The 25,149-nt window shown below is 43.7% G+C and overlaps 2 protein-coding genes across 4 annotated transcripts in view; one reads left to right on the top strand and one right to left on the bottom strand.

The window, feature by feature from the left end:
• Positions 1-25,149, top strand: part of MCTP1 (multiple C2 and transmembrane domain containing 1) — a 543,194-nt gene that overhangs the window by 476,026 nt on the left and 42,019 nt on the right. The window lies entirely within an intron of this gene.
• SLF1 (SMC5-SMC6 complex localization factor 1) overlaps positions 21,374-25,149 on the bottom strand; it is a 79,890-nt gene continuing 76,114 nt past the window's right edge. For all 3 annotated transcript variants that reach the window (XM_050943869.1, XM_050943870.1, XM_050943871.1), the window contains one exon: positions 21,374-21,880. In XM_050943869.1, the coding sequence (XP_050799826.1) occupies positions 21,384-21,880 (497 nt within the window). In that variant the 3' untranslated portion in view covers positions 21,374-21,383. The remainder of the gene's footprint in view (positions 21,881-25,149) is intronic.

The raw sequence follows: 25,149 nt of genomic DNA, 5'->3' as shown, positions 1-25,149 counted from the left end.
AATGTCTTAAACAACTGTTTTACAATATGATGTATGTAACATTGTTTTGGACACTGCAGGAACACAGACAATACATCAGGATTTTGGTTTTAATATATTACACACATCTGGGAAAACTATCTGGCAATAACTCATTAGGTGCAGGTCATTTTTCCCCCCTGTAATCTGCATCACTAGGGGGAAGCTACTCCCAAGCCTCCCTTTCCACACCTTTAACTTGATCTCAGTACTATTGCTGGGACCCCTTTTGTTCCTAAGATGTTTAAAAATATATGAGGAATAGGGATTGGTTCCTTGCTGTACCACACACTAGGAGCCTCAATCTCATCCCCCACAACCTCTTAAAAGATGCATTCTTCTAATCTTGCTTCCAACTGTAGTTTGTCGTGGAACCAGACTCCCCTAGTGAATGATGACTGGCACTGAGCACCTGCCAAGATGCAACAGCATCCTCTTTGCAACCTAACCTACTCAACAGGGGCTGGGCAGCTAAGGGGAAGCCAAAAAAAATCTCACACTGCCCAGGCCAATTGGTCAGTGAGGGAAAAATTCCTTCTGAGCCTCAACCCCTCCTCCAAAACAAAGGCCTTTTCCTCTTTCCAGGGTGCCAATTAATCCTCCCCTTGGGTGCACCGGAGCCAATGGGCTTCCACTGCACCCTTCAATCCACCTAATCAACTAGGAAGTTCCCCTGCCCCAGCTAATTTCCTAGTTCTCAAGCCCAGGAAGAAGATGGAAATCCATAAAAGGAATCTCAGGGCATTCTTTCCCCTGCTACCCCATCTCTGAAAATAGGTCACCTGGGGCATTTTTATTGTGAAGCTGAACTGAGGAAAGTGGCCACAAGCACATGCACAGTAGTATTTTAAGGATTGTTAGGATGTATATTTAAACAAGATCTGCTCCACCTCTGAGAATCTGACCACATACCCCTTGGTATTGTTAAAGATAAAAAAAATACATTTTTTCACAGTGCTTCTAGGTTTAAAATGTTAATTGCCACAGAAAAATTTATTAAAAACACAACTGTGATGTCATTGATTAGTAATAAAGCACTAATAGTTTGTTTAAAGGACAAAAATCTTAACTCCAATATGCTCCTGAAAGTGAAAGTTGTTTACAAGAAAACAAACATGATTTACTGGAAAAAGGATGGAGAAGGTACTAAAGAAGCCACTGAAGGATCAGCGTCCTATTTTTTCTTACCCTTCATGGACACAAGTATACTGTCCTCTCCCCCATTCTGTAAACAAAAAAGCTTGGTCCCTACCTACCTACCATCCAATCTCTTTTCACCTCTTAACTGGCTGAACAAATCACTTACTTATAACTGTTGACTTGAGTTCCTCTCCTTCTAAATCCCCTTCAGTCTAGTTTCTGCCATTCCCCTCCACGGTTAGACACTGCTCTCACCAAGTGCTTTAAGTGTCCAGTTCCAAGGTTTCTGCTCCATCCTCCTCGACCTTTTAACTGCTTCTGCACAGTTGATAACCTTTTTTAAAATCTTGCCCTTTCTCAGCTGCCACTTCTCCAACTTCTCTTGTCATTCCTTCAGCATCATTTTCAGTGAGTCCACTTCCTCTCCTCTCTATCCTTCACCTTCTCCTAATTTCTTGAAAATCCTCTCTTCACACAGTTTCAACTACTATCTTTAAACCAATACATCAGTTTTACCCTAACTCCTAGAGGTGTCTCCAGTCCAGTCCTACATCTTTTCCATGCGTCTCACCCTCAACTTAAACAGAGCTCCTTGTCTTCCCTTCAAGCCCTCCCCCACTTCCTCTTTCTTTTCTCTCATTCACCACTGCCATCCTCCCTCTCAATCATGCCTACATCCTGGACCCCATCTTCTTTCTAGATCCTGCATATCTCAATCTCATAGAAATCTTCAACTTCATCCTCCATAGTATCTAAGATTTCGCCTCTTCTTCCTGTCCACAGCACTGAAATTCTAGTTCAGGCCCTCATCTACCATCTTGACCTACACACAAACCTTCTCTGGGCTTCCGAACACAAGACAATCTAGCTGTCCTGTGTAAACATACCTTCATATTACCGTTACTCTCATCTGCTTTCCCTCATTTCTTCTAAATATTTACTATGCCCAGTCTGAACATTAGGTTATAAACTTTTTTAGAGAAAGATTGAACTCTGTTATTACAGCATTTAGCACTATGGGGCTCTGCTGGTGGCTAGGGATACTGGGTGCTATGGTCTTTTACATAATATCCCCCCTGTCCTTGGCAGACATTTATCCTTCCATGCTGGTTAGGTACTTCGCTGCTCACTTTCACTGCTTAAGGTAGTTGTATTTAAGCAGTGGGCACAGATTCTGAAGCATTTGGGAATCCTACCACATGAAAGGTACTATAGAAATGAAAAATACTAGAACTCAAGATCTACCAGTAGCATTTGGGAATAAAGGGAAGAAACAATCTTTGGCAGGAGGTGGTGTACGTGTTACTGTAGTATGTAAGCATTAAACTATGGGCTAGGTCATTTGGGGCTATAGTATACTGATTTACAGAATCTGGCTGCACTTCAGTGAAAGGGGAGGAACTTGTGCTTCTGAATGACTAGAATCAAATCATATCTTTGCATTTTATTTTGGAAGTGTTCAAGGACAAGGCCACAACAACAAAAACAGGAAGGCAGTGGTGTGTAAAGAGTGTCATGTTTCCAGTAAGCACTCACATCAAAGCAGGGACATTTGGGGATGGATAGAAGAAGAGGGTTATTCTAATGAATTATGCAAAGCTGAAAACTGATTTTCACACTGCAGTTTTTCTGTTCTTTTGCTAAGTCCTGTTGTTTATATAATTATACACAGTGATTAGATTTTTGCAGTTTGGCCCCTTTCTGAAGAGGGCAACACAGAGGTTGTGTTTTGACCCTACTCTCTCCAAAACAATGACATTTAAAAATAAAATAAATTTTAAATTATTAACATTTTTAGTTGATGCACAGTCAAATGTGAAGATATTCAAATTTAGGAATGCTATTTAGATTTTAATTCAACCAGAGGTAAATCAAAGGGAGGAAAAAAGAGTCTCAGTGGTGAAGCTTAAGTGTTCATACCAGCAGTCCAGCTAGAGAACTGGGTTTCAGATCTTACCGAGGACACAGATACTCAAGAGTTTTGGTGTCTGCTAGTCCTTAAAATCACAGACCCACTTTATAATCTGGCACAACTGAAAGTAACCAGGATTAGAAGAGCAGGGTTAATGCAAATGAGGCTTCAGGTGCACTGTCATACCTGTGTGTGGAGGCTTGCATAGTATCTACCCATGGTGCTCCTGGCTCAAACTAATGCATTTATCCCTCACTTTTCATTAGCATTAAATTAAATGTTACCAATTTAAAAAGGAAAATGACAACAGATAAAGATGAAATGTCAGCCTTACCTTTGAATTGCCTGGGTTTTGTCTGTATCTCAGCCCTGAAAGTTAAATTCTTCTTTGCATTTAACATACAGTTGATGAAATATGACATACATTACTGCAGCTGTTCAACAGGGTCTGTGCTGTTGCTATACCGATATTTTATTTTAGTTCATGTCCGCGGAACCCTACAGAGTGAATATCCAGCACTATCATTTAACAGCAGCTTTTTACCTTACATTTTAAATCCTTGTAACACCAAAAAAGCTATTGATCTAGTGTCTGAACTCAGTATGTGCAGAAGTAGTAAATGCAAAAGCTACTAGTTTATACTTACCTCATCTCAGTGTTAAACCACATCTACAAATGAACTCTAGTAAACAAATGTTATTTGGTGTTTTTAAAACATTGATGTCTCAATTTCACATCCACAGACATTCTCATATACGTACATCCCTAATGAAATCTATTTGAGATGTATCATTTACCAAAAGTAAACAGACAGCCAAAATTTTTTTTTAAAGCACCAAGGTTCCATGGACTTTCATTGAGACTTAGGCACCAGTCACAAAGGAACTTCTGATAATTGGTCTTGACTGGCTAATTTGCCAACCTTTCAAACCAAACCTCTCACCTTTTAACTTCAGCTATACCATGATCTGCAGAGCCTGCTACCAAAGACAAGCAATGAAATGGTTAGTGTAGAATGCTAAACTAGATAAAACACTTATTTAGGACAAAGTACCCCCATAATTAAAGAACAAAAAACAAATGTGTATAAGCCATAAGAGAATGGACCAGATTCAGCCCTGCTATGCCAGAGGAAATGGGAAGGCACAGCAGGGCTAGAAAGGTGATGGTGCCACTGCCAATGATGAGACGAGGCACCTTTGCTTCTGCATGGAATGCCATAGGACCACTTGAAAGAGGTTCAAATCAGCACAGAAGCAAACAACTGTTGATTACAGATTGCTCTCACCCCTCGCTCCACCGATATGGCCACCAGGTGCCCGTTATCTACCGGGTAATGAGCGTTGGAATAGGGCGGAGGTTCGATCACTGGATGCCCTGGGGGGGGGGGTGACAAGTGCCCAAGGGTAGTGACGGGGATAACGCAAGCAATCAGTCGTAGTGTTAAAGATTAAGGATTTATTAAATGAGTCACAGATAAGGATAAGGGATAACACAATTAGTTACAGCTTGGGCTTACAATATAATACTAGAACAAATAACACAAACACTACAATTACAAATAGAAGCTGGCCCTGGTATTTTTCTAAGTCCCAGTAATTATTCAGGTCGTCCCAGGGGTTAGTAAAAGTGATATTGGTATTATTAGTAATCATACATGCAGCAACTAATCTTATTAAACACAAATTGCGAGGCTCAACTGGTCCCCCTTGCGTTCAAGGTTTCCTGGTCAACGGGTTTCCCCTAGCAGGAGCCTTGGGGCGGCTGGAACCAGTCTCTGCCTCTTATCTAACAATACAGATATCCTTAACAGCTAATCTTACTTACACATACAAACCACGAAAGTTTCATTACGGCCGGCAAGCAGTCAGGCTCTGGGAAACGCGTGAGCCAGGAGAGAGACTGCAGGGTGATCAATCCTGGATACGGTTCGACGGGAATTCGATTTCTCTCTGCCCGTCCCCGGGGGGGGGCCAACAATATATAACGAATTTTTCGTCATAATTTACAATAAGCCAATTGCAGGGTCGCGAGTGGCTCATGCCCATACAAGGGAGGCAATCGGCCCCCAGCATCTCTACTCAGGAAGCAACCGTCTGGGGGAAACTTCCCCTCCTCAGGTCGGCCGACCGCAAGGTGCTGTTTCCTGTTACAAGTTCTGCTTTCTGAGCAGCTATGTGATCAGTGGCAGTTCTGGGGGCTGGGGGAAAATTCCGTTGGGGGATGGAGGCCGAAGCACTTGTTGTATGGCCCTGGGGCCAAACTTGGGGGTCTAACATGCCCCCATGCTCCGGCCGACAACGCCCAACATACCTAAACCTCAGTGTCCGAGTCAGCGTCCGCTCCTACGAGCGGACGCGTCTCAGTGGCCGAGGCAATAAGGGCACTTCCCACCATCCGCCGAACACAGGCCTTAACAAAAGCACACCCGAGGCAGAGGAGGCAGAGGCCCACCACAAGCGACACAAAAAGGGCCTGAAAATAAGACTTATAGGCTCCAAGGCCCAGCCACTCCAGCCATGACCAGAAGCGGAAGGTCTCTCTGGACTCACGCACAGCAGTTCCCAAGGCCTGAAGGTCATTAATCACTTCAGTTAAGTTTCCAGAAATAGAAGACAGAGAGATACAGCACTTATCTTTAAACTGTGGATACATAGATATGAGGGTTTCACAAAAATCCCGTGATTGCAACAAAAATTGTATCATTAAGCGATTCTGAAAAGAATAATCTGCTAATTCACCTAATCGCTGATTAACTAAGCTAAAGCCCTTTGCAGTGGTGTTGGCTAGCGTTTCTATAGCTAACGATTGGAATAATACTTGCTCACGCAATAACATATATCCTACGGGGTTAAATGAGACCACTGAAGATACTACAGAGGACAACGCACCCTTTGCCCTCTCCCACCATCCCCAAGAACGTCGAACCCGCCCGACTGAACTGGGCTGCCAGGTCTTAACGTAAATGCCACCTCCTTTTATTAAAATAGAACCAATGGTACATACACCTCTAGGATTGGGAGGAAGCACCGCATAGGCTGCCTTGCCACACAGCCAAAAGTGCCCGGGTCTGAGGAACCAAGGGGAAAAGGTTGAGTCCTGACAGGCCGAGCCTCCCTTAAAACTAACTTCTTAATGTGGCTGTGGGATAGATATGTGTGTTTAAGGGGCTGATAGAAGTCACTAAAGGGTGGGTCCATGACATTTATTTCCACGACAGTTTTATTGGTTATCGGTAGGGGGGTGTCCCGATTCATAACAGCGTTGCCGTGGGATACGTTGTCATAGATAAGGGTTTGGGAACAGTTTGGATACGTGCCTACCCAGTAGGGTGAGTTTGACCGGCCTCGTCGTCCCTTATTGCCATAAAACACCCAACAGTGGGACGCCATGGGTCTCTGTCCGGGTGACAAGGGGAGTGGGCCTAGATAACGTGCCGAAGTTTTATTAAAAATAGGAAAGACACGGTGGGAGATGGGGTTAAAATAATCATTTGTACAACCTGTCCACTGCACGATAGGGAGCCACTGAGCAAAGGAGGAAGAACAATTAAGGGGACTATTAATACTACTAAAGTTAAACACTAATGGCAATAAATCAAACAAAGGCCTATTTACAGACAGCCTATTGGAACATGCAAGGCAGTTGTCAGGTGTCAGTGAGGATAAGTCGATGTTTCCTCCCAGGACTTCTTGGATCCAATAGGCCGCGAACATAAGCTTATGGGCATTCTCATCTACAGGATACGGCTGTCCTAGGTTCCGCGGATCGGGGCCCTTCTGGTTGTCGTCCCGTTTTCCTGCTGCCATTGCGAGCTGTAAGACAAACAGAAGGCGGCCTTATTGGCCCCCGTTAGTTCGTTCCTGACTCGGAACGCTTGCTTATCCAGTTATGATGGACCAAGGTGTGGGTGCCCCGGGCATCCACAATCGTGTAGGTGTTAGGATATTTACCTGCACTTACAATTTGTGCAGCGTAGGGTTCTCGGTGACCTGAGGCCTGTGGCTCAGCCACCCAGACTAGTTGGTCAGGCTGATATACGGGAGTCCAGGGGCCTCTAGGTCTGGGGCTGATTTCAGGCCAACGAGAATAGTTTGCATTGAGAGAGATTAGAACCTGTGGTAATAGTGCACTCCAACCCTTATAGTCAGCGTTGGGATTAACTGAACGAATCATGGTTTTCAGAACCCCGATTTTCCGCTCTACAACACCATTACTTTCGGGGTGATACTTCAAGTGAATATGGAGGGAAGCCCCCCATCCCAGCACTAATGCTTCAAAACGTTTGCTGGTAAACGGGGGTCCTCCATCTGCTTGAACTTCGGAGGGCACACCCCATGCTGCGGCTACCTGTTGCAGTGCCCCAGCCACAGCCGCAGCCGTGGTGGTATTTAGAGGGATACAGTGAGTTTGACGGGAGCCCAAATCTACCACTACCAGAGCCTTTGGGTGGCGACGGGCTCCAGGTAGGGGTCCCATTAAATCTATTTGCCACACCGCGCCAGGAGGAAAATACTCCGCAGCGTACGCCCACCGCTCGTAACGCGGGCGGTTTTGGGACTTGATTTGTGCACACTTAAGGCAGGACTGCACAATTCTTTCACAGTCCTGCCGCCGTACCTCAGGTTTTCCCTGAGCACCTAGGGCTAACTGATTGTATAGGCGGCCGCTAGGCAAATGCCCCCAATCCTCATGAAGCCATTGGAGGAATGGGTCGGTGTTTAGCTGGGGCTGCTGCCCCAGGCACACTTGGGGGGCTTGAATTTCCCTTATTCTGTGATCCAATTCGGAGTGAAGGGGGTTAGAGTCAGGACGATGTGACGGGCAATGGGTTATAAACCAGGGCCGGGAGAACTTACGTACGAGGTCAAAAATAGTCTCCCACAGTGGCATGAACGCTGTGGGGTTAGCCTCTCCCGTGAGGATGCTGAGACAAAATTGTGAGTCTATACCCAATACGACCTGAGCAGAAACGGAATGGGCCTGGGTAACGTGCTGGGCAGCGAGAAGGACCCCATGAACTTCGCTATGCTGGGCCGATGAACCCGGGGGAAGGAGATCAACCTGGAAATGGTCACATTTAGCACAGAGAACTCCTGCCCGGGGGGTCGGGGAAGTGCCCCCGTCGGACACAATCCAGGGGTCATATTTTGTTTCTATACACAAGGGCTCCGAAACTCCTGGGAATCGGACATCGTTTGGCAGCGATTTAAGCGTCCATTCCCGCCACGTGATTTCCCCCAAATAACACAGCTGTTGCCAAGTTAGGCTGGTCCCGTGAAAACTGGGGGGGGGCAGGCGCGTGAGCCAAGGAATAAGGTGTACCTCGGGGCCTATCAGGGTCCCTTTACTAGATAGCGGGGCCCAAATGCGTGCCTCGCCTGCGGCTAGTAACATAAGTCCTATGGGTCCATATCGATACTGAGGACCCTTGAGCCGTCGGGCCCAGTTATAGACCGGTTGCCCGTCTTGTGATACCGAGTACCCATAGTGATGTTGTGTAAGGAACAGGGTAATGGTAAAAGGTGAATCCCTTTTATATCGCGCTAGCCGTGGGTTAGAGGCAAACCAGGTGGCTATTCGTTCCAAGCTCTTTTGGGCCTCAGGACTCCATATTTCCCGTTTCCGTTTGGACGAGAGGGGTTCCTGGATCGTTTCCAGGTCTACAAGGTGTTTATCTGGAATGAAGTGTCGGTGATAATTAATCAGGCCCAAAAGTCTCTGCAGTTGCTTTTTATTCTCGGGTGGGTCTTTAACCCAAGGGTCTAAAATCCCCGAGGTGGGTTGGCCACAGTTGTAGGGGTCATAATGTTGGCCTAAGAAGGAAAAGCTTTGAGAGGGCACGAGGTGGCTTTTTCTCTCATTAATTCGCCACCCATTGGCCCTTAGCTCGGCTACCACGGTGTTAGTTACGTGTTGGACTATGTGTTCGTTGGGCCCAATTATGATTATATCGTCCACATAGGCTAGAATGGTGGTGCCCCCAGTGGCTTCTACCCCTTTTAAGGTTTTTGCAAGAGCGGACGTGGCCAAGGTGGGGGAATTACAGAACCCTTGAGGGCACACCTTCCACTGGTACTGTGCGCCCTGGAAAGCGAAATTTAGGATTTGGGGTTTATCCTCCAACGGGATTTGATAGAACATATCCTTTAAATCTAGGGTGCAGGCCCACCTCCCACTGGCATCGCTTAGCTGTTGCCGTATTTCTGGAATGGTGGCTGGGCCTGCGAATGGGAGGTGTCGGACTCGGCTATTTGCCTGCCTATAGTCAATAACCAGTCGAAATTCAGAGGGGTTGCCGGGCTTGGGGATACCCCAGCCGGGAGATAGATAATTTGACGCGGTCGCCTGTGCAATCCGTCCCTCCTTTAATAATTGATCGAGGAGTTGCTTAATCAGGGGGATGCCTTCAGGCTTCGTGGGAATGGGAGAGAATTTCCATGAACTGTTATTAACAAGCTCGGGGCAATAAGGGGGGGGGGCTTCGGGCGACAGGGTGACAGGCAGAACCTGACAGACTTGTTTTTGTAATCGCAGTCGTTTGATATCCCCAACCCCCAGCAAATTTGTTCCTCCCAACAAAGCCTTAACTTTTCGCTTATACCCCTTATGAATCAAAGTAAAGCTGACTACAGGCTTTTCTTCAATACTGTTAAGACCCTGAATAAACATAGTAGAACTTGTGGATACATGAGGCACATCGGATTTTATAACAGAGATTTGAGCTCCGGTGTCCAACAAAAAAGATACAGGGGTATAAGGGGGTTTGGGACCGGCTACCAATAGGGTGTGATATGGTCGATCATCCCAAGTGTCTGTGGAGGCCGGGGCGCACCCGGCCTCTACTCGTTTTTTTGTTCTCAAATAGTCATCCCAGTCCTTCCATCCTAACTGTTTCCCCAAATCTTGCTGCTGGGAAGCGGACATCTTCCGCAGTGCTTCCTTGGGGATCCCCTTATGTAACAGGAACCCAAAAAGTGCTTTTTCAGCCTTGGTTCGTTCAGGGTGTTTATGCTGACCCTTGTTAACAGGGCTCTCAGCTGGAAGGGCTGAAATGGGGTTCTTCGGGGCTGGTGGCATTCGGAGCCGGGACACGGCCTCATATAAGGTAATAAGGGGTTGCCCAACCCAACCATGCAACAGCAGGAGTCCCCCTGTGTCAATCGGTGGGGCGCCATCTACGGCCAAGTCCACCGCGTCCCGTTGGACCGGAATTTGAGTGGGATCTGTGACATAAATAAAGGGGACACCTGACTGAACCTGTTGCTGGTCTAAATTTAACGGTACCACTTGTGGGTTCCACACTATGATGGACGCTCCGGCAATAGCCCAGATGATCTCATGGGGTGTATTTACGCTGCCGGGAGGTACATACAGTCCCTTAAAACTGCCTTTCATGGCCAAGACGGCCGCGGCCGGGGTGGTGAGCGGCCATACCTCATTTCCCAAGAGATGATGACCCGGGAACCCCGACGCCCAATTGGACGTTTTGGCCAGAACAGCGGCTTCCTCCCTATCCACCATCTCTGCCCCGTGATCCAGGGCCAGACGACCCAGCCACACTAGGGGTGCCTCGCCCTCCCTGCGCCTTGTGTCTGCTAAGAATTCCTTCATCTCCGCCTTGGTGCGAGTTCGGTACTCGGTAGTCGTAACTGTCTGACCTGTATAATAATCCACCTTACTTTTGGTGATAGCAACAGGCATGGCCTCCATCTGCCCCTTCTTCTCAGGCGCAGGTGGGGCTGAGGGGAGTGCGGGATAAATTAAAGGGCAAGGGGGGGCTTCATAAGGGGGTGGTCTCCCATCCTCCTGCTCTTTGCCACCTATCTCACACTCTGCGCTGTCGGTGTCGTTAACAGCGGCTTGTTTAGCAGCAAACATAGTGCTTCCATGAAGGACCGCACAAAGGTCCAGCGTTTTGTTTAATGCGCTGAACAAGACTGTGGACACGTCTTCCGACTTATACTCGTCTGGTCTAAGTTTCCTTGTCCGCCTGGTCTGTTCCAATTCCTTCATTAAGTGGACTAACAACCCGTGGGCTGGATCACCCGGCTGTACCCGGGGCGGGAGTATGAATTTGGGAACGGTGGCCCCGGATCTTTTTATGATACGGCTACACTCCTTCCAAATGCCAGACGGTGTCTCGGTCCGACTAGTCTCCGCAACCCCCGTGCACTGGGATTGCAGGGAACTATCGGCCGGCTGACATTTAAAGGTGGGATGGCAATGGAGGAGACATCCTACGGCAGGCAGGGTTAATGAGGTTGTATAGCTTTTTGACCCTGACCCTGATTCTATAATACAAATCCAATCTAGGGTGGGCTTAGCAGACTGTCTGCTGGCCACTTGGTGAAATTGCAGGTGTTGAAATTGCTCGAGCTCAGATTGTTCACGGTCCCCACTACACCACGGGCACTGACCCTCCCGAAGGCATCCTGTTCGTGACGCCATGTTGATTACAGATTGCTCTCACCCCTCGCTCCACCGATATGGCCACCAGGTGCCCGTTATCTACCGGGTAATGAGCGTTGGAATAGGGCGGAGGTTCGATCACTGGATGCCCTGGGGGGGGGGGTGACAAGTGCCCAAGGGTAGTGACGGGGATAACGCAAGCAATCAGTCGTAGTGTTAAAGATTAAGGATTTATTAAATGAGTCACAGATAAGGATAAGGGATAACACAATTAGTTACAGCTTGGGCTTACAATATAATACTAGAACAAATAACACAAACACTACAATTACAAATAGAAGCTGGCCCTGGTATTTTTCTAAGTCCCAGTAATTATTCAGGTCGTCCCAGGGGTTAGTAAAAGTGATATTGGTATTATTAGTAATCATACATGCAGCAACTAATCTTATTAAACACAAATTGCGAGGCTCAACTGGTCCCCCTTGCGTTCAAGGTTTCCTGGTCAACGGGTTTCCCCTAGCAGGAGCCTTGGGGCGGCTGGAACCAGTCTCTGCCTCTTATCTAACAATACAGATATCCTTAACAGCTAATCTTACTTACACATACAAACCACGAAAGTTTCATTACGGCCGGCAAGCAGTCAGGCTCTGGGAAACGCGTGAGCCAGGAGAGAGACTGCAGGGTGATCAATCCTGGATACGGTTCGACGGGAATTCGATTTCTCTCTGCCCGTCCCCGGGGGGGGGCCAACAATATATAACGAATTTTTCGTCATAATTTACAATAAGCCAATTGCAGGGTCGCGAGTGGCTCATGCCCATACAAGGGAGGCAATCGGCCCCCAGCATCTCTACTCAGGAAGCAACCGTCTGGGGGAAACTTCCCCTCCTCAGGTCGGCCGACCGCAAGGTGCTGTTTCCTGTTACAAGTTCTGCTTTCTGAGCAGCTATGTGATCAGTGGCAGTTCTGGGGGCTGGGGGAAAATTCCGTTGGGGGATGGAGGCCGAAGCACTTGTTGTATGGCCCTGGGGCCAAACTTGGGGGTCTAACAACAACATACTTCGTTGCAATTACTCTTTACAGTAATTTAGGCCAGCTTCCCCCCTAGGTTTTGGGAGTAGGTTGAGAATCTGGCAAAGCTTAGTTAGGTCCCATGCTGATTGGAAAATGCCAACCCCATGGTCCACTTGGAGTCCCTACAGTGCCACCCATCCCTACACTAATCAGGTAGTGGGACAGGGTGGCACTCATCCATTTACAATCTCCTCTCAGCCTAGATATATGGGTACTCTCCTCTGCATGCAGAAAGCAGAGGGGAATATAGGACCTAAGACTGTAAACTCTTCTGAACAAGAATCATGTTTCCAGATGGATCCATGAAGCCCTGGGTATACCCAGTGCATTGTAAAAATAACATAACATGTTTAGGAATTCAAAAATCTGGCTGGGGTAACAGAGGCAGGCAGAAGAAAGAGTAAAGGAAATAAAGTTTCCTGAGAAACTCAAGTTGTATACCACTTACGTATACCATCGTTACAGCATGGGTAGTTTACCAACCAGCTAGTTATACCATCTACTTGTGTTTCTAGTTGCTCAGTCTGTCCCTGGCTTTTGCTGATAGTTGAGTGGCTTTAACTCAGACTACTTTGCCTGTTTAGAAAAAAAAATATTGTCAGCAGATATAAAATGAAAAATTAGTTAATCTGTGTAAAGTTTCTTTTACAGTAGTTGCTTTCCTTCTTTCCACTGTGGAGGCATGAGATAGCACCCTTTGACAGAACAGTAAACCAGCAATTTTACTAGTAGCTAGGACTCACTGTAGGCAAACTAGATAATACCATTTCAAAGCTTTGTCTCTTAAACCTGATGCTGCTGTCATACAATATGCATTTGCAAGCATTTTTCTGGATTTGACAAGAAAAAAGAACCTTAGTCTAATAACAGTAGTGAACTCCCTATAAAAACATCTATGGTAGAGCCTTTGATAAGTGTACCCATCATTTCAAACTCAACACAAAAAAGCAGGGAGGGAACTGATAAGATTAAAAGACCCATCGGGGAACAAGTAATTCTTCATGTTCCATGAACACTCCTAAAATCATAAGGGGTTGATAGAGAAGATGTTATCATCAAGGCACATGGTATCCATATGAAAATGTTCACTCTTTAGCAGTTTAAGAGTCATTACAGATAGCATGTCCCTCACACAGAGAAGTTCTGCTTTGAGAAGGCTTAAACTAATGATTGGTAGACCACCTCAAACTGACAGATCAGAAACATTCTCAGAGGAAAATTTCAGCACATACCTTAAATGTCCCCAAAATACCCATCTATATAACACGATAAGACCTCATTAAAAAATCCTGTAAGGAACAGGGTGCTAGCATCACAGCTTAAGTGTGAAGTAGAAAATATCAAATTAAGAATAAATGGACAACTAGTGCACAGACAATATTAGAAAAATCATCAACTATTAAAACATGAAATAATGTTTTACTGCAATCGGATTATATAATAGCATTTATATTCTAAAAAGAGCTTCACACACAAATCATTGCATCATACCTGCTCTATCTTCAATGACTTTTCAATAAAATAGTTCTTGCTTCTCTTAAAAAAGACAGGATAACTGAACAATAGTTGTCTTATTGCAGATTAGTAGTCTGACTAAAACATACCCTATCGGTAAATACAACAGCAACGTTGGTTGAATTAAATATACCAGCTGTTAAGAGAAAAAAAGTGAGACTCTCTTCAAGAATTACCAACCTGAATATCTATGAAAATTAAGAAATGCATAAAAGTTCAGTTATGAGAGAGAAGAATTACAGTTCATTACTCTAACCTTTAGCTATATATAAGGGACTCTGATGACCGATAAAATTCTTTGTGTGCGTCAGCACTCCTAGATTAACAATCTTTATAAACCAACTACTCAATCATTATTTTGTTTTTAATTCTTTTGCAATCAAGATGAATCACAACTTTCAAGGCCAATACAGCAACATCCCCTCTGAAAGACTAGTGGAGTGCTTGAATGGGCGAAATTTAAATGCAGATAAATTTGTCTTAATATAGTATAGAAACCAAAGCATTAAATACTGCCATCTTTTCCCTTTTCCGTCCCAACCAGTAATCTCTTCCACTGTAGCAGCCTACAACAGTAATTCCTACTAGCATTACTGACAAAGGAAATAAGTATATTCCATTTTCCCCTTATTAACTATTATCAAGTTTAAACAGATAGGGATGCACAAAAAGATCTCAATCCTAGTGGATCATGTCTAAGTATTTTTAGAGTAATTTAATCAGTCATTTAAAGCATAGTTGCTTACAGATACTCAGTGTAGCATTATTGCAGTCTTGGAGCCTTAAAATTCCACGTCTTACAAGGGATTTCCTCCCCTACTGTGTGAATTGCCTTGAATAATATAGGAGTTCCTCTAAAAACAAAGATGATTTTGCTTAAGAAGAGGTGCTGTAAAGTTTTCAGGACTGCACACACATGCCAAAAGTGGTACCTAGTGATAACACAATTTACAATAATTCACCCTGAACCACATTGGTTTACATGGGGAAAAATAAGCACTTGTATTTTAATGAGTTGATGGGTAAAGCTGCTAAATGTTGTAAAGTCTAAAATTAAGCCAATACTAAAGATTTAACATGTAGACACCATACAATGATAATAATAAAACAATTTATACTTTTCTATTGGGCCTTTCATTGAAAAGGAGCCCATCGCTTTTTACACATTAAATATATACAGCATCACTGAAATCAAGCTGGGTGAGTAAGGAGGCAGCCAACTGAACACAGCACATTGGGGGGAAACAGTAGGGGAAAGGAAAATATTTTGGCCAGTGACATGAAGGCAAACTCCTAATCTTACTAAAAGCACCATTTGATTTTTAACATCCATGCAAAGCAGGCAGGAAAAAATTTTAAGATCTCATCTTAAAGACACACCCACTCACACATCAAGATTCTATTTATCTACCTTAGCTGAATAACTGGGACTTGTACCAGTGGTTTCAAGGTGTGTAAGTGTTTCACATCTGGTGGTTAGACTACTAAGCCCTCATTCCAGTTTATCAACATTTTCTCAAAGTTTACTAAATGGGATTGCCTTAATTTCTGACACTGATATTTATATTTAAGACTTAGTTGCAAATGCAGACATAAAGCTAGTAATGCTCATAAATATTTGTATTATTTTCCCCCATTAATGCATCAGAAAGATAAATAAATGACAAGCTTCCTTTGTAGAACAGACCTACATTTAAATGTTCTCAGATGGTTTAAATCAAAGCTATTTAGATTTAGATTTTGTGTTCAAGTTAACCTATTTATTGGGCCTGTTTTCAAAATACCATGATATTAAGCAGAAATATTATAACATTGTATCATCCCAATTTAAAATAGTATGTTAAATATTATATGACATTATGTTCCAGTACATTCAACATCATCAAGTTCAAGAGAAAACTTAAAAGCAAGCATATAGGTCAGCAAAGGCCTACAGTTCAAATTCAATTTTTGACACAGCAACTTTCAGTAATACTGAAGACAAGAAATGGTTGATTTCCGACAAAATATATTCTTTAAACAGTATGATGGGTTTGCACAGCACTTTACAAAAAACAAACAATTAACTGGTATTAAATATTAAACTCGCTGACTGGTAGCCTGAGGATGACAGCCTTCAGAAACAGAGGGAGAAGATTGCAAGAAAGCAAGCAGTTTCTTCCACCTCACAAGGGAGAATAAGCCAGACGGGCCTGAGCTCTGGATAGAGAGGTTATGCGTAGATAAGGTCACTGTTATTTTAAATCCACTTCTTTAAGCACCGAGGACCTCTCGGACAAAATAAATCAGGCTTTGTTTTGAAGAAGCTGTTTTTATCTCACTGCAAATGTATGCTGTCACAGGCTCTGAAAGAGCGAATCCTTGCAGAGTCCAACCCCAGTTAAATCTGCTGAATTAGTCACACTTGATATCCAGGGGGCTGTAATCCAGAACCTGCTCTGAGAGTGGGTGAATTGTGGAATTCCATCCCAGAAAACGTAAAGACATGATTTCTGATACCTATGTGGGATGCACGCAGGGAGATCTAGAGATGGGACAACAGGGCAGCCTACCAAGGTACCATGACAAGGGGTAATTTTCCAGTGGAAAAAGAAGGGTCTGCAAAGAAACAGCTTCTTCAAAACTTCAGGAGGAAATGGAGAATCTCCTCAGTACTGGAGAGGAGGAAAACAAACAAATTTACTTTTCATCAACTTAAGTCTCATTTTATTGCAATTATTAATTCACATAAAAGTTTTGCTTTGATACATAAATGTAGATTTTCCTATTAATTTACTAGACCTATAGTATGAGTTAGGCAAGAGTTAGACATATAAAGGATTCTAAAATTACTGAATTTGCTATCCTGAATACATGTAAGGTAGGGTTAAAGCAAAGAAATGTCAGAAGGTTGCACAAAAGCACCTCCTTTACATCCAACTTTTATTCAGATATGGTGCACTGTGTCAACTCTGGATGAGTGCCTTACTGGGAAAGGGGGCAGGTCAGAGTAAAGGTGATCAAACAATCCTGGATCTCCTGAATGGACTTGTTACACTGACAGTAGTTTTCACCAATTAATGCAGATTTGAATCAACCAAAACATTTTGTGAATCATGTCAACTTCAGCAAACTGTTTCAGTCTAAATGAAAAAAAAAAAGAAGTGTTGAAAAGGTGTGTTTGAACATTCTCAGAATGAATCATTTTGATTTGTCAGGGTGGATTTTCAGAGATTTAGGTACCATTCACAAAACCGCAAGAGATGAGTGGTCACATTTTATCCCAGTAGTAGTGGGATGTGAGAGATCCAGGTTCTCACTCTGGGGCACTCTCTGATGAGTGCCCTTACTGCTAGCTAGGCTATTGGATAGTAATAGCTGGTGGATTAGATTCTTGCAGTTTTTCCTGCCGAGGCTGTTTTACTTTGTATAACTGATTGAATAATCATTGGACCAAGGACTTAAGCCAGAGTTACAAAGGGATCTCACAAAACTGAGTGACTAGGCAACAGAACAGCAGATGAAATTCAATGTTGATAAGTACAAAGTAATGCACATTGGAAAACATAATCTCAACTATCCATACAAAATGATGGAGTCTAAATTAGATGTTACCGCTCAAGAAAGATCTTGCAGACATTGTGAACAGTTCTCTGAAAACATCTGCTCAATATGCAGCAACACTCAAAAAAAGCTAAAAGAATGCTAGGAATCGATAATAAAATAGAAAATATCATAATGCCACTATATAAATCCATGGTATGCCCACACCTGGAGTGTGCAGTTTTGGTCACCTCATCTCAAAAACAACATATTAGAATTGGAAAGGGTACAGAGAAGGGCAACAAAAGTGATTAGGGCATGGAACAGCTTCCAAATAAAGAGATTAAAAAGACTGTGACTGTTCATCTTAGGGGGAAAAAAGATGTCTAAGGGTCTATAAAATTATGAATAGTGTAGAGAAAGATGTGCAATTTGCCTCTTCACATAACACAAGAACCGGAGTCACCCAATGATATTAATAGATAGGTTTAAAACAAACATGAGGAAATACTTTTTCACATAATGTACAGTCAACCTGTGGAGCTTGTTGCCACAGGATGTTGAAGGCCAAAATTATAACCGGGTTCAGAAAAAAATTAGTTGAAGTCATGGAGGGTGTGTCCATCAACGGTTATTAGCCAAGATGATCAGGGATGCAATCTCATGCTCTGGGTGTCACTAAACTCTGACTGCCAGATGCTGGGAGTGGACAACAGAGGATGGATCACTTGATAATTTCCCTGTTTTTTTCCATTCTCTTTAAAGCACCTGGCATTGGCCACTGTCAGAAGATAGGATACTGGGCTATGTGGACCATTCATCTGATCCAGTATGGCCGTCCTTATGTTCAGGATAGTGCCCTAACCTCTGGGATATGTTCAGACTCTGGCTAGGAGAAGATTCCTGTGGTGCAGGAACTGGAGAAAATAAAGAGTCATAAGGTTGCTTTCAGGGGATCAGTTTTGGCATGCTAGGGGTGGGGCTGCACTTTGTAGCATTACGGAGATTTCAGGCAGTGCTGTGCCCATAGGCAGCTAAGGACAAGCTGCCATAATTCTGACAGGGCCACTAGGGCTGTCTAAATTATGCAGGCTGCAGCGGAGCAGCTGAAGGTCCAGGCAGTGCAAAGATGGTTTACAGGCACAGCCCAGACTCTCATATCCCTTGTTTTGCTTTGCAGGAGAGCGCCACTCATGGCAGTTCTTCAGATATGCTATATAGACACACTCGAAATAAATTTTATATATAAACAGATCTTAGAATTGGTAATTGTACTATTCTTTGTTGCCCTGACTAAATGACAAAATAGCAAGTAGCTGTGGGAAATATATTGGACTAAATGTAAGTTTAAGGAAGCAAGTAAGAAATTCTCTCTTCATCAGGTCAAGGAAAAGCCATGAAGGCTTTCATCTCTGTATCTAAGATTTTTTTTATTCTGAAGTCTGAACCAACACCTTACAAGTATTACCACTATCCTTTTGCTGTGGCTTTCTATGGCCTGATGATGTAACTGAGGCTCAAATTCATGATTAAAAAACAAAAAAATCTAATAAAATGTGACCAATTAAGGGCATATTTTGCATTCTTTGCAACGTCTGTACATAAGAACATTTTCACTATGCCTGTTTACTACAGCATACACTGAAATTACAATTGCTTTCACATTTCAGCTACAACAAAGTTTTATTTTATTGTAAAGTATCAGAGTAGAAAAGTCAAAACGCTCAAAACAAACAAATCTAACCTAAGAGGACTCCTTATCTTCACTAGAACAGTATGCTCTATATACATGCCTAATAAGAATACTCAGTTATTAATAACCACTGAACATTTGTAATAAATATCTGGTTCCAAGACCAAACCAGCCTGAGCATCATCAGTGGCTTTATTGCTGAGATTATGTCTCCAATGCATGAAGGCTAAATGGAAGTATTAATGTGCCTCATCCAGCTGTATCAATGTAACTTATTCCCTCTAGTCAAGCAACACCAATTCCAGAAACTGCTATTATACCCTTTTCTTTTAGTTTCTTTAACATTATACATTGCTATTAGAAAAGAACTGCAAATTTAAATATTACTAATCAGTCCATTCCTTCTGACTGTTAAGATTTTAGATTAATCTTTTAATGAATTATAAATTTGTCCTACTATTTCAATAAGTATCCTTATTATAAAGCAGCATTTCTTTGCATTTTCCTTTATGGGCAAATTCTCTCCCCAGATCTCAGCCTGAATTGAGTTGGGCACCGGATTTGTGCAGAGGAGTGGGGAGTGAAGAGTATCTGTATCTGGGCAGATCCTGCATTGCCGTCCCATTCTCAATTCACTGTGCAAGGCAGCACAGTATGGCCTCCCCAAATTCTGTCCTCCTTCAGCCCTTCCTCTTATGAATGAGAATCACCTCAGTTCCCTCTCATGAACAGACTCTGTATATTTGGAGGAGGGGGCAAGATTTTCCCCTTCTATGTAATTAATTACTAAGCACAACCAATATAATACTTTATAAGCACACAATCCTAAATTAGGTTAGAGGATTAGTTTATCAGTTTAGAGGATTTATCTTGTCGAGTATTCATATATTCTTAGTACTGAGGACAAAATACTAATATTACGGGGGCTGCAATTTTTAAGGAGGCTGGCACTCCAACTTCAAATAAGCAGCATGGAGCTACCTTAAAACTGCCATATCTGGACAGAGTGAGTTCCCCAGCTACTAAAATGTCAGTTCTGCACAAGTACCACCACAGGGTTGAGGATGTCACCACAGCATTTCATGCTTTGGCAATCCCGGTCAGTGATACAGACCTATATAGGGGTATTGCAAGCCAGCACAGTTTGGAGAAGCCCCAAGGTTGTGTAACTTATGTTGGAGGCCAAACTGGGCCACAGCAGCCTTAGGAATCTGGAAAGCATAAAGGAAGCTTGGTTACTTTTAACCCTTCCCTATTCAGCCCTGCCAACCAGAGTTCTAACGTAGCTGAGGATCTGAGTCAAGCTGATCATTATGCAGGTATGAATGAGCAAGCACCACAATGCTACAGAAAACTAGCAGAAAGTTTAATGGCTCATTTCCGTGAACAACTTTGTCAAGATCCTTTGATGCAAAATCATTAAGGACAATATGAGAAGTACTGTAAACTGGTACCGTAAAGACACACAATTTTAAAAACTAATTTTTGAGCTAAATTTTAGATGTATTTTAAAAATATTTATTTCCTAGGATGATGATATAGGGAATGGATTGTTGTAGTAGTCGTTTTTCCATTTTTGTTTTATTTATTTGACAAGTATTCAAAAAGTTAGTCACATGAGAACAGCAGGATAACTGTATGCCCTGGAAAAAAGTAACCAACTGTAGTGTCTAAATCAGATAAACGTTAGGGTCAGCATCCTTGGAAACCAGCAAGAATTCTGGCACAAGGTTCCTCATGACAGAAAATGTGCTAGAAGGGGAAAAAAGAGGGGTTGATAGGGTGCAAGTGAACTTTCCCCTGCTGAGGGGGCCACAGGCATTCAGTTCTGGCTGAAAAGTTGATAACTTTGGCCACAAAGGGGTAGTGGCCAGGAGGTACCCAGTACTTCCACACTGCAGCTTCTTTCAGTGGGACTATGGAAGCCTTTGGTTTAGTGCTTTAAGATGCCAGAAGGGATCAAAGGAATATTTCCTAGGTAGCACTAACCCAGCCTGGTGTAGGATGTGCCATAGCACTCCTGTATTCACAAGAATGAATCTCGCCCATGATAAACTATCACAACTGAACCAATGGAACTGATCTGAAAATTAATCTTAGTTGTTAGAAAGATGAAAAGTAGCCACCTGAGTTGCCATAGCAATAGTTTCTAGTGTTGCCAATAAGGGATATATCTGTTCTCCAAAAGACTTTTTTAGGTTCTCAGATATTTCCTGAATAAACTCTGGAAGTTTCTGGAAAGTCTGTACCTCTCCAACATAAAGATCTACTAACCAATCAGTAAGAGACCTACTTTTCAACTTACAACTATTAATAGCCACTAATGGAAGTGAATTTAAGTGGGCTTTAAAAGATAAAGGAGAAGGTGAAGATAAGTTATAAACCGAACAAAAATTTAGTAACATCTTATTAAATAAAATTAACCAAAGTTCTCTTTGCTGGTTGTGGAAATCTTTTTCCACACGTTCACAGAAGTCCTTGACAGTCTCTTTTGGGTGGACAATATCCAAAAGTTCTTGTTTTACTGGTAGGGACTCCACATAATCCAGTGGCAATTTTCCATAAAAGTCCCTCTGCCGTAGGAGCAGTGGTCCTGCAAGAAAAATATAAAGTATTAATAGTAACAGCATTTTTAAGACAGCTGAGTAGTGCTGCTATTTTGGGGGGAAGGAGGAGTAGCACTAGGGGTTCCATTTATAACCTCTTTCAGTACTAAATTATGTTGGCACAAATTAACTAGTTACAAACTGACTGCCTAAGCAGTTGTCTTGACTAGTTTTGTACAGAATTATATAAGCCTTGGTTTGCCACCTGATACATTATATGAAAAGCAAAATATTATTTGGAAAAGGAAAAAATCACAAATGTATTGTTTTAAATTTAAGTAACAATATACTGCAAACATACAAAATAACATGCATTGTATTGGAAGTGTTGCAAATGTTAATTGTCCAGCTATATCAGAAGAAGGAAAGGAGACAGATGTGTATGGTTTAATCAGGACGCAACTTTATTATTAGATGTCTGGGACTACCCAGCAGATAAAAGCATACAGTGCAGGTAACTCCATGTTCATTCAATGTCCACCTGGGGGCTTCTGCCAGCCCCTGCCCCTCTTTTCCATCCTGGTCCCTGACAACCCATTGCTGGGACATTACCATCCCCCTATCTTGAATGAGAGTTAAGATGGGCTATAAAGGAATGGGGGGTTGGCTCCCTGCAATGCCAGTCACTGGCGTCCTGAACCCCACCCCATTCAGCTCCTTTAACAAAACACCACTCGTAGACTTTAAAGGACAGAAGGGACCATTGTGATCATCTAGTCTGACCTATTGAACATTGCAGGCCACAGAACCTCATCCACCCACTCCTATAATAGATCCCTAACCGCTGGCTGAGTTACTGAAGTCCTCAAATCATGGTTTAAAGACTTCAAGTTACAGAAAATTGACCATTTACACTAGTGCAACCTGCCTGTGACCTGTGCCCTATGCTGCAGAGGAAGATGAAAACCCCCTTCCCCCCACTGTATCCCTTCCCTATTGAGTACCTGCACAGGACATTTGCCCCATACTTACATAATGAGTTGTGACATCATAGCCTAACTCCCTTCCCTACTCATTTTAACAACGCCCCCACAACCACCCTGAACCCTCTGCAGGGAAGCCAAAGAAAACTCCACTTAGTCTTGGCCAATCTGGTGGTAAGGGAAAAATTCCTTCCCAGCCCTCCGAGAAAGGAGCAGCTAGTGCAATGCCCACAGTGGATCCCAACCAAACCTGGTAGTTTGCCACTTCCAAGGGTGAGAGCTGCTCCACCTGCTCCGGGAAAAAAGGAGCTTCTCCCACTGGGCTTGCTCTTATCAACTCCCCTGGTTTCTGAGGGATGAGTCAGTGTCACAGTGCTGACCCACTCTGCCTTTGCATCAGCGTCTGTAAAAGCAGCAAAGAATCCTGTGGCACCTTATAGACTAACAGACGTTTTGGAGCATGAGCTTTCGTGGGTGAATACCCACTTCTTCAGATGCATGTGGTGGAAATATCCAGGGGCAGGTATATATATGCTAGCAAGCAAGCTAGAGATAACGAGGTCAGTTCAATCAGGGAGGATGAGGCCCTGTTCTAGTAGTTGAGGTGTGAAAACCAAGAGAGGAGAAACTGGTTCTGTAGTTGGCAAGCCATTCACAGTGTTTGTTCAATCCTGAGCTGATGGTGTCAAATTTGCAGATGAACTGAAGCTCAGCAGTTTCTCTTTGAAGTCTAGTCCTGAAGTTTTTTTGCTGCAGGATGGCCACCTTAAGGTCTGCTATAGTGTGGCCAGGGAGGTTGAAGTGCTCTCCTACAGGTTTTTGTATATTGCCATTCCTAATGTCTGATTTGTGTCCATTTATCCTTTTCCGTAGAGACTGTCCAGTTTGGCCGATGTACATAGCAGAGGGGCATTGCTGGCATATGATGGCGTATATTACATTGGTGGATGTGCAGGTGAATGAACCAGTGATGGTGTGGCTGATCTGGTTAGGTCCTGTGATGGTGTCGCTGGTGTAGATATGTGGGCAGAGTTGGCATCGAGGTTTGTTGCATGGATTGGTTCCTGAGCTAGAGTTATTATGGTGCGGTGTGCAGTTACTGGTGAGAATATGTTTCAGGTTGGCAGGTTGTCTGTGGGCAAGGACTGGACTGCCACCCAAGGCCTGTGAAAGTGTGGGATCATTGTCCAGGATGGGTTGTAGATCCTTGATGATGCGTTGGAGGGGTTTTAGCTGGGGGCTGTATGTGATGGCCAGTGGAGTCCTGTTGGTTTCTTTCTTGGGTTTGTCTTGCAGTAGGAGGCTTCTGGGTACACATCTGGCTCTGTTGATCTGTTTCCTTATTTCCTCGTGCGGGTATTGTAGTTTAGAGAATGCTTGGTGGAGATTTTGTAGGTGTTGGTCTCTGTCTGAGGGGTCAGAGCAGATGCTGTTGTACCTCAGTGCTTGGCTGTAGACAATGGATCGTGTGATGTGTCCGGGATGGAAGCTGGAGGCATGAAGGTAGGCATAGCGGTCGGTAGGTTTTCGATATAGGGTGGTGTTAATGTGACCATCACTTATTTGCACCGTGGTGTCAAGAAAGTGGACCTCCCGTGTAGATTGGTCCAGGCTGAGGTTGATGGTGGGGTGGAAGCTGTTGAAATCATGGTGGAATTTTTCCAGAGTCTCCTTCCCATGGGTCCAGATGATGATGTCATCAATGTAGCGTAGGTAGAGAAGGGGCGTGAGTGGACGAGAGATGAGGAAGCGTTGTTCCAGGTCGGCCATAAAGATATTGGCATATTGTGGGGCCATGCGGGTGCCCATAGCAGTGCCACTGATCTGGAGATATATATTGTCATCAAATTTGAAATAGTTGTGTGTAAGTATAAAGGCACAGAGCTCAGCAGCCAGTTGTGCTGTGGCATCCTCAGGAATAGTGTTCCTGACAGCTTGTATTCCATCTGTGTGTGGGATGTTTGTGTAGAGAGCCTCTACATCCATGGTGGCTAGGATGGTGTTTTCTGGGAGGTGACCAATGCATTGTAGTTTCCTCAGGAAATCAGTGGTGTCACGGAGATAGCTGGGAGTGCTGGTGGCATAGGGTCTGAGTAGAGAGTCCATATATCCAGACAGTCCTTCAGTGAGAGTGCCAATGCCCGAGATGATGGGGCGTCCAGGATCTCCGGGTTTGTGGATCTTGGGTAGTAGATAGAATAACCCTGGTCGGGGCTCTAGGGGTATGTTGATTTCTTCTGGTGTTAGTGTAGGGAGTGTCCTGAGTAGATGCTGTAGTTTCTTAGTGTATTCCTCAGTGGGATCTGAGGGAAGTGGCCTATAGAATTTGGTAT

The sequence above is a fragment of the Gopherus flavomarginatus genome, chromosome 3 (genome assembly GCF_025201925.1).
Source record: "Gopherus flavomarginatus isolate rGopFla2 chromosome 3, rGopFla2.mat.asm, whole genome shotgun sequence".
Classification (NCBI taxonomy): domain Eukaryota; kingdom Metazoa; phylum Chordata; order Testudines; family Testudinidae; genus Gopherus; species Gopherus flavomarginatus.
The sequence above is the reverse complement of the archived record's forward strand: the minus strand, read 5'-3'. Positions and strand labels throughout refer to the sequence as shown.